We start from the raw sequence: 16,762 nt of genomic DNA, 5'->3' as shown, positions 1-16,762 counted from the left end.
TCCTTTTTGCACAGCATAATTTCTTCCCCAACCTTGTGAATTGTTCAAGTTTTATCCCATGAAGAAGCATGACCAAATCTTGGATCAACATCAAGGGAACTCTTTGAAAAATCAGTTCACACATTTGACATATATGTTGAGGAATCCCAGATGGAAATAAGGAAGAGGAAAACTGCCAAACAGTTTCAATCCTTACCACGCATTTAAGCAGTAACAAGAACTAACAATTGCTTCGTTAAGCTTTCCCTTATACAATAAACTGGAATTAAGCTGCCAAAAGGCCTAAAAATGTAGCACATTCTGTCACTGATAAAGCTTGGGAAACGTGGAGTGGGAGTGAGACATATAGGCATGAAAGACATATGTGTGTATAGTGTATGGGTGTGTGTGGGGGCGCACGTGTGCATGTGCACATGTCATATGTTAGTGAGAGTGAGTGCACACACTCCCCCTCAAAAAACAGCAAACGTCAAAGCTACCATCAAGCGAACCTTCAATTCATTGACTCGTTCCCACAGGGGTGGAAGAGGATCCAAAATGGTGCGAGCAACATAATCGGCAGAACGAGCATGCTTAAAAAATGAATGTTTCAGCAGCTTCTCTGCACTTGGGCGCTTTGCTGGATCTTTCACTAGACACATTGCTATCATCTCTTTGAAAGACTGGCAACATACACACAAACCACAGAAATTCGTCACAGGTGAGAATTATCTCAAACCACGGAAAAAAGGTGACGTGAGAGTTATCCCAAATAATCGAAGGTACCAATGGCAAATTTTGCAGAGTAAAAGCTGTACTTTACCTTTGAAAACCTTTTATCCCTCTCATAGTCAAGCCCAGGTGGAGCATTCTGCAAGGTCATGAGAAGTACCTGTACACGAGACAATAGTAAGGAGCAATTTACTCCCATAGTGATACAGAAGACCTTACTTCATCACATCAATTTCCAGAAACAATGGCACATGTCGACACACACAGAATCACTTTGGCATCTGCAGGGATGATATTCCATCCCCTTGGAAGAAATACAACTTCCTAAATTTAAATCAAGAATCTGAGCAGCAGAATGACAGAAACTATCTAGAACCTTCATAGGAGGGTACTTCGAGAAGGGGGCATGCCCATGTGCTAGCTCCAAGGCTGTGATCCCGAAGGACCAAATATCAGCCCTGCAAAATGGAACATTCATAATTTTCAAGAAGACCCAGAAATTCTGGCCTGTGTCACCTGACATGACAGGACTGACAAAACAACAAACAAATTGATTCACATGAAACAGACCACACAACAAGACATAAATGACTTGGTGGTTTTGACTAGCGAACAAGCCCCACACAATGCATGCACATGTACCCCCTATGCTATGCCTTAGGGGCCCTCCATAGAAACAGATTCTTCAATGAGGTAAAAGACTTGTCTTGCAGAACACTGCAATCAAAAAAGAATCTAGTCTATTGGGCAAGATATGACATTCGAATAGCACCGAATTCGGCATATGCAGGTACGTAAGAAAAATGGGCAGCACACACGAGAAAAAGAATTTGAAGCAAAACAGAAAATCTAGTCCATTAACTGAAACCACATATTCAGCACTTACTTGAAATCATAGCCATGTACTTGCTCCATGACCTCAGGCGCCATCCTGAAATATGGAAGTCCAATACATTTTGCATAAATTCTCAGTAATCATTAGATAAGTTCAACTGGATTGTGCATATGGTACATAGTGAAGCATACAAGCAAGTAAAGTGCAGCTCCAATGAAACATCACTATCCATGCAGATCTCTTTTAATTGACGTCTGTTTCAGGCCTTGAATGTTGCCAATACGTTGCACATGAATTACCATGGCCACAAACTATCACAGGCAGGAAAGAAGTAAATAACATTCTTTTTAACATACCACAATTTGCTGTTTTTTTCATTTCATATTAATAGCAGAATACTTGGTACATTTAAGTTGAATCATTTAGCTCTTACTGAACAGTCTACAAAGTCATGAACACTTTCTGTATTTATGGTATAATTTCTGCATGTTCATCCCACGATAAATTGCAAAAACTATGTCTAACTCAAACGTATATATTTCATTAGTTACTTCATTTTACTCAGCCCGACAGAACTCTTGAAACCACATAATCTCTATATTGTGATCAAGTTATATCTAACAATCTATACAAGAATAAAACATGGATACACCTACTTTAGACACTCCAAGCAAGTCTTCAGCATGTAAGCAGTTAATATTTACTGGGTAGGGTTCCCAAGGGTCTACCAACTGCTTCCATGGGTACTTGGTCCTTGTCAATAGGCTCACAAGGTGATCAAAAGAAGTTTGATTAAAGAAATACACCGGCTCTTTCAATCACTGCAATCCTCAGTCACACTAAATAAAGAATAGAATGCCAGAGCGAAAAGAACCATTAGGACTATTGGCTTGAGAATGAGATATGCCAAGAGCTTCGGAACCACCAGTGTTCAAGATAAGATATATGGCCCCAACTATATTCTATGGTCAATCAAGCAAGCATTTGTGGGACATTATAACATGACAAAGAAAAACCAAATCTTCCACAAGATCGAGTTCCACAAGCATGGTTCTTTGTCAATGGCCTCTCAAGCCCCAACTAAGCAGCAAAAGAAGTTGAATCACAAAAACGTCAAAGGATGCTTGAGACACTTTAGTCGGATGTATCTTAATAAGACTGAGAAATTGTATGAAGGACCAAATAGTAATATGGGCAAACACAATGATGATAAGCAATTGGTTCCATCACTCCAAATAGCTTGGCACCCTCAGATGGTGATTTTGTTACACACCTCACCACCTCACTGAAAAGTGCTTGCAAATCCTAGGACTTGGTTATGTCATTGCAAAAGGAATGGAAAATATGCACTTATTTTGATAAATCTATTGCATGTGAGCGCTAGGTAGAATAATGGCCAAATTTTATGACACTTTACCAAAACAAAAAATCAGTAAATGGTTGGAAGATGATGGAACTGGGTCACCGTCAGAGCAAATTTTAGACCATCTATTGTGAATCTGACACGCGTAAGAGCTATAGCAAAACGAGCTGATGGAAAAAATGATGAATTGTAATGCAGCTTTGTGTATTTCAGTAAGGCATGTGAAATCATGCCTAGGAAGGAATTATGAGAAAACATGGCAACGCTGAATGTCTCTCAAGAGCTAAGAGATAACTTATACGTTACAATGAATGACTTGCAAGACACTTAGTAGATCGAAAATGATTAAACAATAAAGTTGTAACACCCTAAGCCATCCCTTCTTGGTAAAATATTTGTTTTTCCAATTTTCCTTGGCTTCAAATACTTAAGTGTTGGTCAAGGATGCTTGGGATATATTGGCTTCTCTCTATCAGATTCGCAATGAAGCTCGTGTTATATATTTGAGAAGGCAATTACAGGAAGTCAGTATGAATGAAGGTGAGTCAATGGATTCATACTTGACAAAGGTCAAGGACCTCATGGAACAGCTTGCCAACATTGATGAGGTGGTGCCGAATTCACAGCTTGTCAGTACCACATTGAATGGACTGCCAGATACATATCAAGGGTTTGCTACAACCCTTCGATTAGTGGCCATGGGTAATCCAGACCACTATTCTTTTGATCAGCTAGTTACTTTGCTTTTGCAGAAAGAGCAAAGTAGAGCTAATAGACAAGCCATTATTCCTGATCATGCATTTGCTTCACAGCAGACAGGAAGAGGGAAGGCTTCCAAGCCTATGGGCAAGCCAAAATCTGCGCATAGCAGCTGCAATTCCTCCCATGCATCTAAAAATACAGCAGATAAGGCAAAGAAGAAAAGATGCAACTATTGTCGCAAGCCTAGACATGACATTTCAGAATGCAGGAAGCGCATTGCTTCGGAGAAAAAGAAAGCAGGATTGACAGTTAATGCCTCACATGCTATTGAATCCCATGAGCCAGCAGATGCTTCACATGCACATGCTCTTCAGGATGATTGGGCATGGGCTGTCCATTGCTCATTTGATCCCTCCAAAGCTGATGCACTCTTTACTGCTAATGATGCTCAGTCCTGGTACTTTGATAGTGGTGCTTCCAAGCATGTCACATCTTGCAAACAGTTGTTTCACTCTTTAGCTGATGCACTTCGAGGGGGGACTGTCACGTGTGCTAATAATGCTTCATATGCTGTAAAAGGAGTTGGAGATGTGCAGCGCACATCCATTTCAAGCCATCCTGTCACTCTGACAAATGTTCTTTTTGTGCCTGGCATTGAAGTCAACTTGATTTCAATTTGAGCAATTGCTACTTCAGGTTTCAGAGTAATTTTTGATGGCTACAAATGTCTAGTTTATGATCTTCGTGATGATAATGCCATAGTTCTCACTGGCACTTTGCAAAAAGGGCTTTATCACCTTGATCATCATTCAGCTGCACTTTCTATTGAAGCATTGGCTATTTCAGATTCACAGCTTGCTGAAAGTCATCTTTGGCATGAGAGAATGGGCCATCTCAATTATAGAGCTCTTGCAAAGCTACATTCACAACAGATGGCAACTGATGTACCTCAAACTCACACAGTTTCCAAAGATGTGTGTGAGGGTTGTCTTTTGGGTAAGATGCATCGATTTCCTTTTCAAAAGAATTATCCAAAACTCTCACAAAGGAAATTGCAGCTAATGCACAGTGATGTCTCTGGCCCAATGAGGACAAATGCCATTGGGGGGTACAAGTATTTCATGACTCTCATTGATGATTTCACAAGATATTGCTGGATATATCCTTTAAAAGCCAAATCTGAAGTTTTCTTATGCTTTCAGAGATGACTGAATATGGTTGAGAATGAATCAGGATGCAAGCTTGTCACCCTCAACACAGATAGGGGGGGAGAGTATATGTCAAAGGAGTTTGATGCATTTCTTTCCCCACGGGGCATTATTCACTCATGCACTACTCCTTACACTCCTCAGCAGAATCCTGTTTCTGAAAGGAAAAACAGGTCCACAATGGAGATGGCCAGATGCATGCTTAAGGCCAAGTCTTTGCCCAATAAATTTTGGCTTGATGCAGTAATGTGTGCCAACTATGTGCTGAATAGATCACCTACATGGGCATTGAAGACTATTACACCTTATGAAGCATGGAAAGGCAGGAAACCTTCACTTTCACACATGAGAGTTTTTGGGTCTCTTGCATATGCTCATGTACCATCTCAGCTGAGACATAAGCTTGATGACAAGGCAATCAAATGCATATTTATTGGTTACAGCCAGGAAAGCAAAGGGTATCGGTTATATCAACCAAATACTGGGAAAATTATTGTCAGTAGAGATGTAATCTTTGCTGAACATTCAGCTTCTCCTCTTGTGGACTGCAAAGCAAAGCCAGATGTTGACATGTTTGATGCCTTTGAATCTTGGTTACCTCTGCCATCATCAGAAGAGGATTTTGACCAGCAACATGAGCCTCCTGCAGGCCTTCCACTAAGCAATAATCAGCCACACCCTCATGCTGATTTGCAGGTTTCTCTTCCGGCACAAAATGATCCCACTACTCATGATGCAGTCATTGAAGAAAGAGCTGTCAATAGACAGCAAAGGCAAGTTCCCAGATGGCTTCTTGATACATTGAGGGACAGCAAACAAGATCAGCCTTTTGCTGCCCGGACAAGATCAGGGAATAGACAGCATGGTCACTTTCTTGAGTTTGCACTCCTTGCTACAGCTTGCAATGAAGAGCCTCTGTGCCATAAAGATGCTTTTGACATCAAAGAGTGGATGGATGCAATGAGAGCTGAGCTACAATCTATTGCCAAAAATGACACATGGGAATTAGTAGATCTCCCTCCCAGCAAGCATGCCATTGGAACGCGGTGGGTCTACAAACTAAAAAGGAAATCTGATGGCAGCATAGATCGATACAAAGCCCATCTTGTTGCAAAAGGGTATGCCCAACAACAAGGCATTGACTTTGAGGAGACATTTGCTCCCACATCCAGGATTACTACCATTAGATGTGTCATTGCCGTTGCAGCCCATCATCATTGGCAAGTGCACCAACTTGACATCAAGACCGCTTTTCTTCATGGGGATCTGCAGGAAGAAGTCTATGTCACACAACCTCCTGGCTTTGAGGTTGTTAATTCCGAAAATAAGGTATGCCGGCTTAGAAAAGCCCTTTATGGTTTGAAGCAGGCACCCAGGGCATGGTATGCCAAAATTCATGCACACTTACTATCCCTTGGTTTTCAGAATAGTCCCAAAGAACCCACTCTTTATGTCCATGGGAGTGGATCTGATTTTTTAGTGCTGATTTTATATGTGGATGATATGCTCATCACGGGCCTAGATACTCAGCAAATTGCAGCTTTCAAGGCTGATTTGCAGCAGATTTTTGACATGTCAGACATGGGACGGCTCCATTATTATTTGGGCATTCAGTTTGCTCATGTTGCGGGGGGTATCATGATGTCTCAGTCCAAGTATATTGGACAGCTCCTTGATCGTTTTCAGTTTGAGGATTGCAAGCCAATCTCTACTCCAGTGGACCCTGGCTTCAAATTCTCAGCTCATGATGGGAGCCCACCATGTGATATCACTCTTTATCAGCAGGCTATTGGATGCCTTATTTATTTATGTCACACCAGACCTGACTTGCAGTATGCAATATCTCAGCTCAGCAGATTCATGCACATGCCCAGTTCACAGCATTGGCAGGCAGTGAAGAGAGTCTTCAGATATCTCAAAGGCACTCAAGATTTAGCCCTCTTCTATGGTGATCAGGGTTCACTTACCATGCATGCTTACACGGATAGTGACTGGGCACTATGTTCCGACACCACAGTGTCACATACTGGCAATTGTTTTTTGCTTGGCAACTCATGTATCTCTTCGCTCAGCAAGAAGCAACCAACAGTTGCCACGTCTAGCTGTGAGGCTGAGTACAGGGCAGCTTTCACCGCTACAGTAGAGTGTGTTTGGCTTCGACAGTTACTTACAGATCTTGGTATTTGCCAGACATCCTCCACTATTGTCTACACTGACAACCAGAGTGCTTTGGCCATTGCGCGTAACCCAGTGTTTCATGCGCGTACCAAGCATATTGAAGTTCACTATCATTATGTTCGGGAGCGGTTGTCAGCAGGAGACATAGAGTTGTCCTATCTTCCCACAAAGGACAACATAGCAAATATGTTTACAAAGGCACTTCCTCGTCCCAAGTTCGAAGTCTTCCGACAGGCTTTACACTTGGTTCCCTTTGTTACATGATCTGACATCCCTTGTATATTCATAGGTGGCTATATCCTTTTGGATGAACATGTGCCACCATGACCAGAAACTACCACGTATTCTGAGACGTTTTCAGAGTACTTCAGCCCATCCCATGGAGGGGGGTTTGTAGGCCATCTTTTGGTGGTTCTAGTGATGCCCTATAGGCCATGGTATGTGCCTTGTAGGCATAAGTGTAGGCACTTGTAGTATTAGTGCCTTTTAGGCCACATAGGACACTTAGTCCTATGTGACACCTAGGACACTTAGTCCTAGGTCTAGGTACAAGTACCTTGTACTTAGATTTTTTCATTATCTAAGTTTTGACGTGACGGCATTTTCTCATTGACCTTTGTACTTTGTACCTTGTACGTGCTCCTTTCAATCTCACTGACCCTTGAATGGGCGGCCCTGTAAACCAAATGCAGTTGTAGGCAGACTTAACGGTACAAGAAGAGGAGCACTGAACACATGCAAACCACTGGGTCAACCAAAATAGATTGCTCCATCTATAGAGGTGTAGAGAACTGTAAACTGTAGGATGGCCTCCTTCATTGCATTGGTATCAGAGATCCGACACTGGCACCATTGCTTCTCCCATTTTCACCTATCCACTACTTTTAGCTAGGGCAGCAGTGGAAATCAATCTACAAACATAGGGCTGCCCGTACTCTCACACTTGACGCTCATGAAGATCTTCAGAAGTTCCTGCTCATACTGAAGCGAGTGGGTTTGTTAGGATTCCAATCCTGTCTTCAGTAGGTACTCCGACAAGCATGACTCTTCGTACAATAACAAGGCTGCTGGAATAGATGTGATAGCCAAGGCGAATCATAGAATGAAGACTGCCAAGATCGAAAGATTTGATAGCATTGGGTCAAAGCCGAGCATGCAAGTAGGTGTCAACATATCTCACACGCCACAAAGCGCAGACAGTCAAGTGATTGTGGAGGAAATTGTGACAAAGGCATGCCCAGACCTTCCCCATGCTCCTGACGTCCTATATCAGCCTCACCCGATCCACTCGAATCTTTGTTTGGGTATCCACCGTACCAGGACCATCGGATGAGCAATAGTGTTGAAGACACCGCGAGCGGCGTCAACATATCTCACATGCCACAGAGCGCAGACAGTCAAGTGACTATGGAGGAAATTGTGACAAAGGCATGCCCAGACCTTCCCCATGCTCCTAATGTCCTATATCAGCCTCACCCGATCCACTCGAATCTTTGTTTGGGTATTCACCGTACCAGGACTATCGGATGAGCAATAGTGTTGAAGACACCGCGAGCGACAACGAGCTCCATCGCGACACCCACGAGCAGCCAATTTCGCCGCCTCGCATTATTATTAGGTTAGTTTTTTCACTCAGGTAGTAGGTTGGGTTAGGTTAGTAGCTTTAGTTTAGGCCAGGTTAGGTTAGGTTAGGTTAGATTCAGTTAGTGGATTAGGTTAGGTTAGTTGGTGAGTTAGGTTAACTTAACTAGGGTTTGGTTAGTAGGTTAGGTTGGGATAGACGGAGTCAGTGTCCTAACTATCATAGAGGTCTTAGGGTAGTGCTGTACTAACAGTCCCAAGTGACTTAGGATCCCCACCCCCAAAAAAATGGGGAAGCAAGGAAGACAGTTATCCAGCCTCCTTTTAGGGCCTTTCGTAGCCCCAATTCGGCTCCATTTTCAAGCCTCGTCATCGACCTTTCCTCTCAATCTTCTCCATCGACATTTACAATTTTCAACACACTGTACCAGGTGCTTTGTTTTACAACAAAATCTTCTACCTATTTCTTAGAGTCTCCCTCCACACTACCTCCTTTTTGCCATCTGTAGGCCTAAACGTCCCCTAGAGAATTTAGCCTAACCCTCACTAACGTGGCCCAAGCTTGACCTTCTTTGTCCATTGTTCTACTCTACTGTTGCACCTACGTATGTGTCCATCTCTCTCTATGCACTTGTGTACACATTAAGTAAAGGAGTGGGAACAAGGCTATAATAGATGAATATATTTGTGAAACAAGGCACTTAAATGGGCAACCTTCTCAAGGGAACACATGTACTAATGCAATATAAGTGTTGTTATTATGAATAACAAAGATTAAGAAGGTTGTGCCTACATGCGAACAAAAGAAAACTAATTGCTCACAACTAAAAAGGAAGGGAGCACCAGTAAGCTGTTGATGCTCATAGCTATCGAGGGTATCCACAACATATTAGGTTATTGTTAGCTACAGTCTAAAGAGATGTAGCAAGACGTGGAAAATGAGTCTAAGGGGTTGCACCATACATATCAAACAAGCAAGCTTTGCAAGAATGTGGGATATGGGCTAAGTGCATGCACCAATGGAAATCCTGTTCAGTCACTGACAATTGAACATATTGGGAAGAACTTATGGACTTTTTGTCGTCGCCTCTTAACCACGTCACCATGCCATGTGCTCACATGAGTTCAGGGTAAGCTACCATTCTAAGCGGTTATGAATTGGGAAATCGTACATTCAAAGCTTCCAAATCACCACACGAACTCAGGTTTGTCATATGTAAAACATAATTTGATCATCACTACTGCTTTGAAGTCTGATCATAGCTACTATTCTAAGTGATTATGAATTGGGATCAACTCAGGTTTGTCACCTGTTAAAATTCCTTTTTTTAAGTGCCAATACATATATCTTAGATGAATCCAAGAATATGCCCAATCCTCTGGAAAGAGAACACGGCACACTGTGAATCTCCTAAAATAACAAAGGACTCTGTAAGTGAGTGTTCTGACTGCTCACAAAAGTCTACGTGAGCAGCAACATCGGCTAATCTATCCCCTTAACATTATTTGGGCTAATCATTGATCAGCTAAATGAGCGGATGCCAAAAAAGAAGAGACGTTTACAAAAGACTTAGAAGCATTTGATAGTTTCTAACATTTCTCAAGCATGCAAGTGAACATTGCCAAAACATGACAAAAACACATGCATTTCATGTTTGAAGGCAAGCGGTAGAAGTGATCTCATAGTATAAAATTCTCTTCAGCGTCCAGAACAAATGTAACTGGCTAGGAAAACTGAAAACAAATACCATTTTGCTGGCTGAAACACACCTGTCGCAATTAGCAGAAACAGCACTATGCCAGCATATTCACTAGACGGTGCAAAGATGGAGAAAAAAATTTGCCACACTAGGCAGTTTTTGCCCTTATTCAAGACGAGATGAAGAATTGCTGCTGCTACCCTTTAAATCAAAGGAAGAGAAGGTTGATCCTCACTCTATGTGAAACCCAGTAAGGGACTGTTATGTCCTCCTCCCATTTATTTTCTCTTTTTGCTGTAAATTGAAGTTGGCATAGCCCACCACAAGTAGAGGTGGTAGATTTATGTCTGGGTGTAGGCAGTTTGCAGGTGCAATAAAAGAAAATCAATTTATAGAGGTTGTGGTCAGTGGATGCTTATTGCCGCCCGCAGGAGCTGTGATTTGTTCATGAATGGTTGGTGCCACAAACAGGAAACTCCCTCATTGCCTACACTTGGTTTTGATTCAAGTGTAAATGCCCAAAGTTGGAAGCAGTGGAATATCATGGTATCAAGATCCTACCGTCACTCTGTCATCTTCCTCTTCTACTTGATATCTCCAAGATCTCAGCAATTCTGTTTCTACACTCTACTCCCACCTCAGATGCACTTCTGTCCCTTGCTGCAGCGTTCAGAGAGGAGTTTGCAAGCTTTGAGCTTGCTTGGTCAGCAATTGGAGCAAAAACAGCCAACTCTTCTGCCACTTTATATTGCTGTATTTCTTAGAGTTTCAGCAAAGGAAGGCTGGCTAATCCTTATAGTTCTCACCCCTTTTCAGTGAGACGCTACAATTTGGATTTGTTGTCACCACTAAAAAATGAAGATTTGTACCAGCACCTACTGTTTTGTCCAAATGTATTTTCTTAAAGCACAAAAAGAGGTGTACATCCAGGGTTACAAAAACACTTTTATAAAAGGTAAGATGTGTTCGTCTGTGTATGCACACACAAGCATGTCTCACACACACATGCATGCATGCGCGCGCATACTCACACATAAACAAGCTAGCACGAGAGCGCGCACAATGTGTTTTGGTGTCACCATTTTTTATCTTTTACAAGCTGCACCTCTCTGTTAGGACTACTACTTTCTTACTTCCTGTTACCTCTGTTCATTGATGGCAGTAAAGAGGAAACGCTTTCACAGACTTAAGGACTCATGACTATATGAGAAGAATCTAATAATTCGTCCCACAACAAATCTCCACTTTGCTCCATCCTGATCGTAAGAAGATAAAGCCAACGTAGCACATGGAAGATATTTGAGGATACAAACTCTTCAAAGTCGCATTAGAACCATCATCACGCAGGAAAACAAGGTTAGGAAGTGGGACTCACAAAGTAAGAGCACATGCTTGAAATATAACAGAAAGCAACAAAAGAGTAGAAAAGCACCAGCATGGGGTTCCAACAAATGTGTTCCTTGATCGTTGCCTGTCACCAGTATCAAACATGCACGCAGAGACACCAAAGTCTCCCAGCTTCACTGCACCATTCCCATCCACTAGAATATTTCCTGCCTGAAACCAAAAACTAAAGAAAAACAGTCAAAAAGAGTAAACGCCTGCTTTGGTTCAAAAAGAGTAAACCACACAGTACTAACCGATAACGACTATGAAACAGCTAAATGCAAAAATCAAACTAAGGTATCGCTTGGAACCCTCTAACATGATAGATCCAGCATATTGCCATCCTGTTCCACCCTTTAACGTCAACCTCAGATACATTGCATAAATATCTATAACAACTCTCTCAAGATGTTAAAGTTCACTGGACCTAATATTTTCAGACAAGCAGCTCTCTATACATCTAAAAAACTAGGCTTTTTCTTTGAGGTAAGGTATCAATGAATTTTCTGCTACAAAGCTGACTTTCTTGAAACCAGCCCATTTACCCCTCTCCACCTTCATTCCCTCAAGTCTAAGTGTCAATCAACACTCTTTTCCTATTTCAGGGTTTATCGCATACTGATATTTTAGATCTAGAGTCTGGAGCTATCAACAATCCTAGAATTATGACAATAATCCATAAATAAATTTGATGCAGAAGTGTTGATATGCAAATTTATCAATGGATTAAATTTGATGCAGAAGTGTTGATATGCAAATTTATCAGAAGCAACAAATTGAGAACGATGACCACAAGAAATTAAAATCCGCTGAAGAGCCTAAAAACTAAATTCCAATGGAAGATAAACATCAAATTCAAGTCCTTTAATAGTTTAAACCATGCATATCCAAGTTTCGACATCTTCTAGAACACAAGTTACAAAACCATAACAAGCATAACATAGCTATCAAGTTCTAAATGTTATCATTACTTAGTACAAATGGATGTATCTAGCCAAACAGATGTTTCAATTCGTGAAACTGACATGGCTTCATGAGTTCACTGAAAGACATGAAGCATGGGCCATGTCTCAGTGCCAATGCGGTTGATCATCCATTAGCTTTTATCTTGGAATGCACTTACAGTCAGAAACATGTGATACATGATCCTGGGGTAAATTCCTTATTTTCTAGAGATTTGATATATTTGAATCAGCGTAACATTAATCAGAAAGAAAGGAGGATATCTCACTTCAGCAATAGTAGTCCAAACGAAGCTGTCAGGAATAGATTTCCTGGGAGCAACAGCAGGAGGGATTTCTGTCTGAGCTCAAGTGATGGTCTAATTCTGGTAATGTCCAATAAAGAGAAATAGGGAGTTTCTTAGAGAGCCACAAACAAAAGCCTGAAATCTTTCAAAGATAGCCCTACACCTCTTTCTCCAATGCAAACAAAGCATCAATTGCCACTGTATCAGTTAGTCAGAAATCGGGTTAGAATGAACTACATATACACATAGGGGTATTTAATTGGGTTAGAATGAACTACACTCCAAAGGTGAAGGACAGACTCAACTGTGAACAAGCTCCACTCCCATTGTGATCTCCCAAATCATCCTTACCACAAGGTGGATCGGGATCTTCATCTTCCAAAGAGGATAATTTGTTCCACGAGCTTTCCAAAGTCCCCAAAGCTTGGGATGGGAAGTATGCTGGCCATGATGAGGATGGGAAGTATGCTGGCCATGAGGAGGCTTATGAAAGGCTTAGGACCCGGAGTGCAACTTTTCTGAGACTCAAAAGAGAAATCTTCTCCTGAAAATGAGGTCGCCTCTTTCTTGTCAACAGGCTTCTTCCTTCAGGGCTGACGGGTATCACAATAGTTGCTGACAAGGCTCTGATACCATGTCATTATTTCAGGTGCTCAAGTATGTAAAACTGTTGGAAAGGTCATCTCCCCATCTGTAAGCCCCCAAATGAGGAGAGCATGGGGGAGGGAGACCTAGGGCAGTACCCAACAGAAAAAGAGAGAAAGGGGCTGCCACATAGACAGCATCATGGCTGGCATGTGGGCAGCACATCTAGAACTGTTATGGGCAGGACAGAGGGCCAGGAAAGTACGGAAGGATGGCAGAATACAGATGCCTGCTGTACGGCTGGCGTACGGAGCTCAGGCAGGAGCCTTAGAGCTGGAACAAGCCCGGAGCAGAAGCAAGACAGATCTAGGACAGGAGGCGCACTGTTTGCAGTATGTTTTGGGGGGGGCTGGACCCTGTATTTATAGGGCATCTGCCCTTGAAAGATGGGCCAAGGGCCCTTGTAATGAGTGCCCCAAAAGGGCAGCCCACAGTCCCATAAATGGGGAGCTGTGGGGTCGGTTTTCATACAGACTGAGTCGGTTTTCATACAGACTGAGTCGGTTTTTTGGTACAGGCCTTGGGGCCTATATAAGGAGGCCATTTAGCCTCATTTCATCATCATCTGGAGCAGCAATTCCACCAGCAGAAGGAGAAGCAGCAGGGCTATCTTTGGGCCTACAGTCACGAGGAGAAAGAAGTACCTTGTGCTGCAGACTTAGCTAACAGGAGGCTGCCCACCTAGACTGGTTTCCAGACAGCAAGGTGGAGATGATCATTCTAGACGGAAAGTCTACTCACGCTCGAGGTGGAGCACGCGGACTCTAGTCTAGAGATAGCCAGCAGATAGAAGAAGGACTTTGTGGTAAGATCAGAGGACCACACCATTGGTGGGACTCTGGATCTGTCTCTCTTGTATTGTGTCCATAGTTGTGGACGGAAATATATTATTTGGTGGTTTCTCTATCTAGTTTGGTTCATTGTCTATTGATGAGTCTGCACACCTATTGAATGCACATAAGTAAAGAAGTTTGTGATTCCACACCCACACCGCACACCGTGTGAGCTCCTGGGCATTATTTCCGCTGCGTGTACCCTCTGTTGGGTCATTTCTAACTTGGTATCAGAGCCCAAGTAGGAGGCTCACAGGTGTGGGAGCCTGAAGGCGAGGACCTTGCTGAAGGACGACCCTGATTCAGAAGCTCTAGGGAATCGACTTCCACGACTGGAGGATTGTGCCCTTGCGAGAAGGAGGGTGACTCAGGTTCAGTCAGGTGCGTTCAGAGTTCTGGTTTACTGAAATTGAGTTTGGTTGACTTTGCTGAGTGGTATATACAGCAGAGATGTCGACAACCTCTTCAGCCCCTGCTATCCCTTCCTCCTCCAGTTTTCTCTCTTTCACTATCCCTAACTTTGGAGAGTCTGGGAACCTGGACGGGACTAATTACCCGATCTGGAAAGTGAAGATCCGGAGTCATTTAGTGGCTCGGAAGTTGTGGAAGCTGACCACGGGAGAGGAGTCGAAGCCGGAAGACATGGTGGACAGTAAAGGGAAGGTACTCATGGCAGTAGACAGAGAGGAGCTTGAAGCTTGGGAAGAAAGAGATGCCCATGCCCTGGCAATAATCATAGGGACTACGGCAGACTCCGTTCTTCCGCATATCCAACTGGCCGAGACGTCAGTAGAGGCGTGGGCCACACTGAAGGATCTGTACGAGACAGATAATACCTCCCGGATTGTGTGCTTCTTCAGCATCAACTCTACAATCTTGATATGGAAGAAGGCGATACGGTACATAGCCATTTGACGAAGGTCAAGGTGGTGCGGGATCAGCTGGCAGCAATTGGTCAGAAAACAGACTCATGCCATCTGGCCTTGATGGTACTGAGGAGACTGCCTCGGAGTTTCAAGAGCTTTGTTACGGCTGTGACAGCAAGACAGAGGACCAAACCTCTGACATTTGAGGAGTTGTGTCCCTTACTGCTACAGGAGGAAGCTCGGGAGAAGCTCTACAACGAGGACAAAGATGACAAGGCGATGCTGGTGAAGGATTCCGCAGGTAAGGGAAAGGGCAAGCCTAACGGTGGCAAGTCCAATAAAGACGACGAGGGGACTTCGAAGAGGAAGCACAAGAAGAAGTGTTTCTATTGTGATACGCCCGGACATTTTGCAAAGGACTGCAGAAAGAAAAAGGCGGATCTGAAAAACAAACAGGAGTCTGACCCAGATTCAGAGGGAAAGGCCAAAGCTAATGTGGTAATCGAAGAATTGTTCCTGGTGACATCACCGAGTGTTACCGAGGTCAGATATGTTGATCCAGAAATCACAGTAAGGATGTCTGACATAGAGATGTGGGTCGACGAGGAGTCAGATGCCTTTGTGAAGGTGAAGGACAGTATGGAGCGCTTGGTACCTTCCAGGTGTGTAGCTGTTGACACTCACACGAGGGTGGATTCCATGGAAAGCCCTAGGGTCTCATGGTCAGATGGATGCTGGACTTCAGAAGGGGACAGTACAGGATTACACAGGATCTTGGCGGGTGCCTCATTGAGGTACAGGGTTTGCTTTCAGAGCGAACATTCAGGCAGTACAACAGTCTGGTATGTATTTGATATTCTGCATTTGAGCCTTTATAGCATGCTGTGGGGAGATTCTGCTCTTCATTTGTCTCAGGTGATAAGAGATTGGAAGGAATTGGCCCTCTTCGAAGGCAGAAGGGGAAGTATTGGTGCTTCTTCAAATCTCGGACGCAGATTGCTAGAAGGTGATGGACAAAGAGTACTGAAGCCAGAAGAGTACCTGCTTGAGAACTCAGCGAGAGTTCATGGTCCAGGTTATCTGGAAATATTCTTCGGTTGCAGACCTTGCCAAAGGAAGGACGGGTTGAAACAGACCCTCAGAGCATGGTGCCTGGAAGACTCCAGGTTGTTCACTCATTATGAGGGGGACGACTGGAAGATCGTGACGGCTGGATTGCTCGAGTTTAGAGGCGGGAATGTGACTGAAGGAGGTGGTACCAGGAGGTGCTACCAGAGATGGACCTGTGTACCAGGATGGTGTGCGGAAGCGGAACCGGACCAGGTGGAGCAGGAGCCACTGGATGAAAAGCCAGGAAAAGATTTCGACACCGAAAGGTTCCAGAGGACTACAACCAGGGAGTTACTGGAGCATCTTCATCGACGTGTTGGCATTGGGCTGAGATGTGTCGGTGAGAGGGGGTGTTGGAAAGGTCACCTCCCCATCTGTAAGCCCCCAAATGAGGA

The 16,762-nt window shown here is 43.4% G+C and overlaps 1 protein-coding gene across 1 annotated transcript in view; it reads right to left on the bottom strand.

Moving 5' to 3' along the window:
• LOC147896253 (uncharacterized) overlaps positions 1 to 16,762 on the bottom strand; it is a 90,877-nt gene that overhangs the window by 51,230 nt on the left and 22,885 nt on the right. The window contains exons 3-7 of the mRNA XM_087383101.1: positions 11,711 to 11,835; positions 1,598 to 1,642; positions 1,088 to 1,169; positions 803 to 871; positions 492 to 662 (exon numbers count right to left, since the gene is read on the bottom strand). Coding sequence (XP_087239227.1) covers positions 492 to 662; positions 803 to 871; positions 1,088 to 1,169; positions 1,598 to 1,642; positions 11,711 to 11,835 — 492 coding nt within the window. The remainder of the gene's footprint in view (positions 1 to 491; positions 663 to 802; positions 872 to 1,087; positions 1,170 to 1,597; positions 1,643 to 11,710; positions 11,836 to 16,762) is intronic.

Source organism: Dipteris shenzhenensis, chromosome 12 (assembly GCF_047967505.1).
Source record: "Dipteris shenzhenensis isolate YYH24624 ecotype China chromosome 12, Dip_SZ_1.0, whole genome shotgun sequence".
NCBI classification, from domain to species: Eukaryota; Viridiplantae; Streptophyta; class Polypodiopsida; order Gleicheniales; family Dipteridaceae; genus Dipteris; species Dipteris shenzhenensis.
This window is presented reverse-complemented; position numbering and strand designations above follow the sequence as displayed.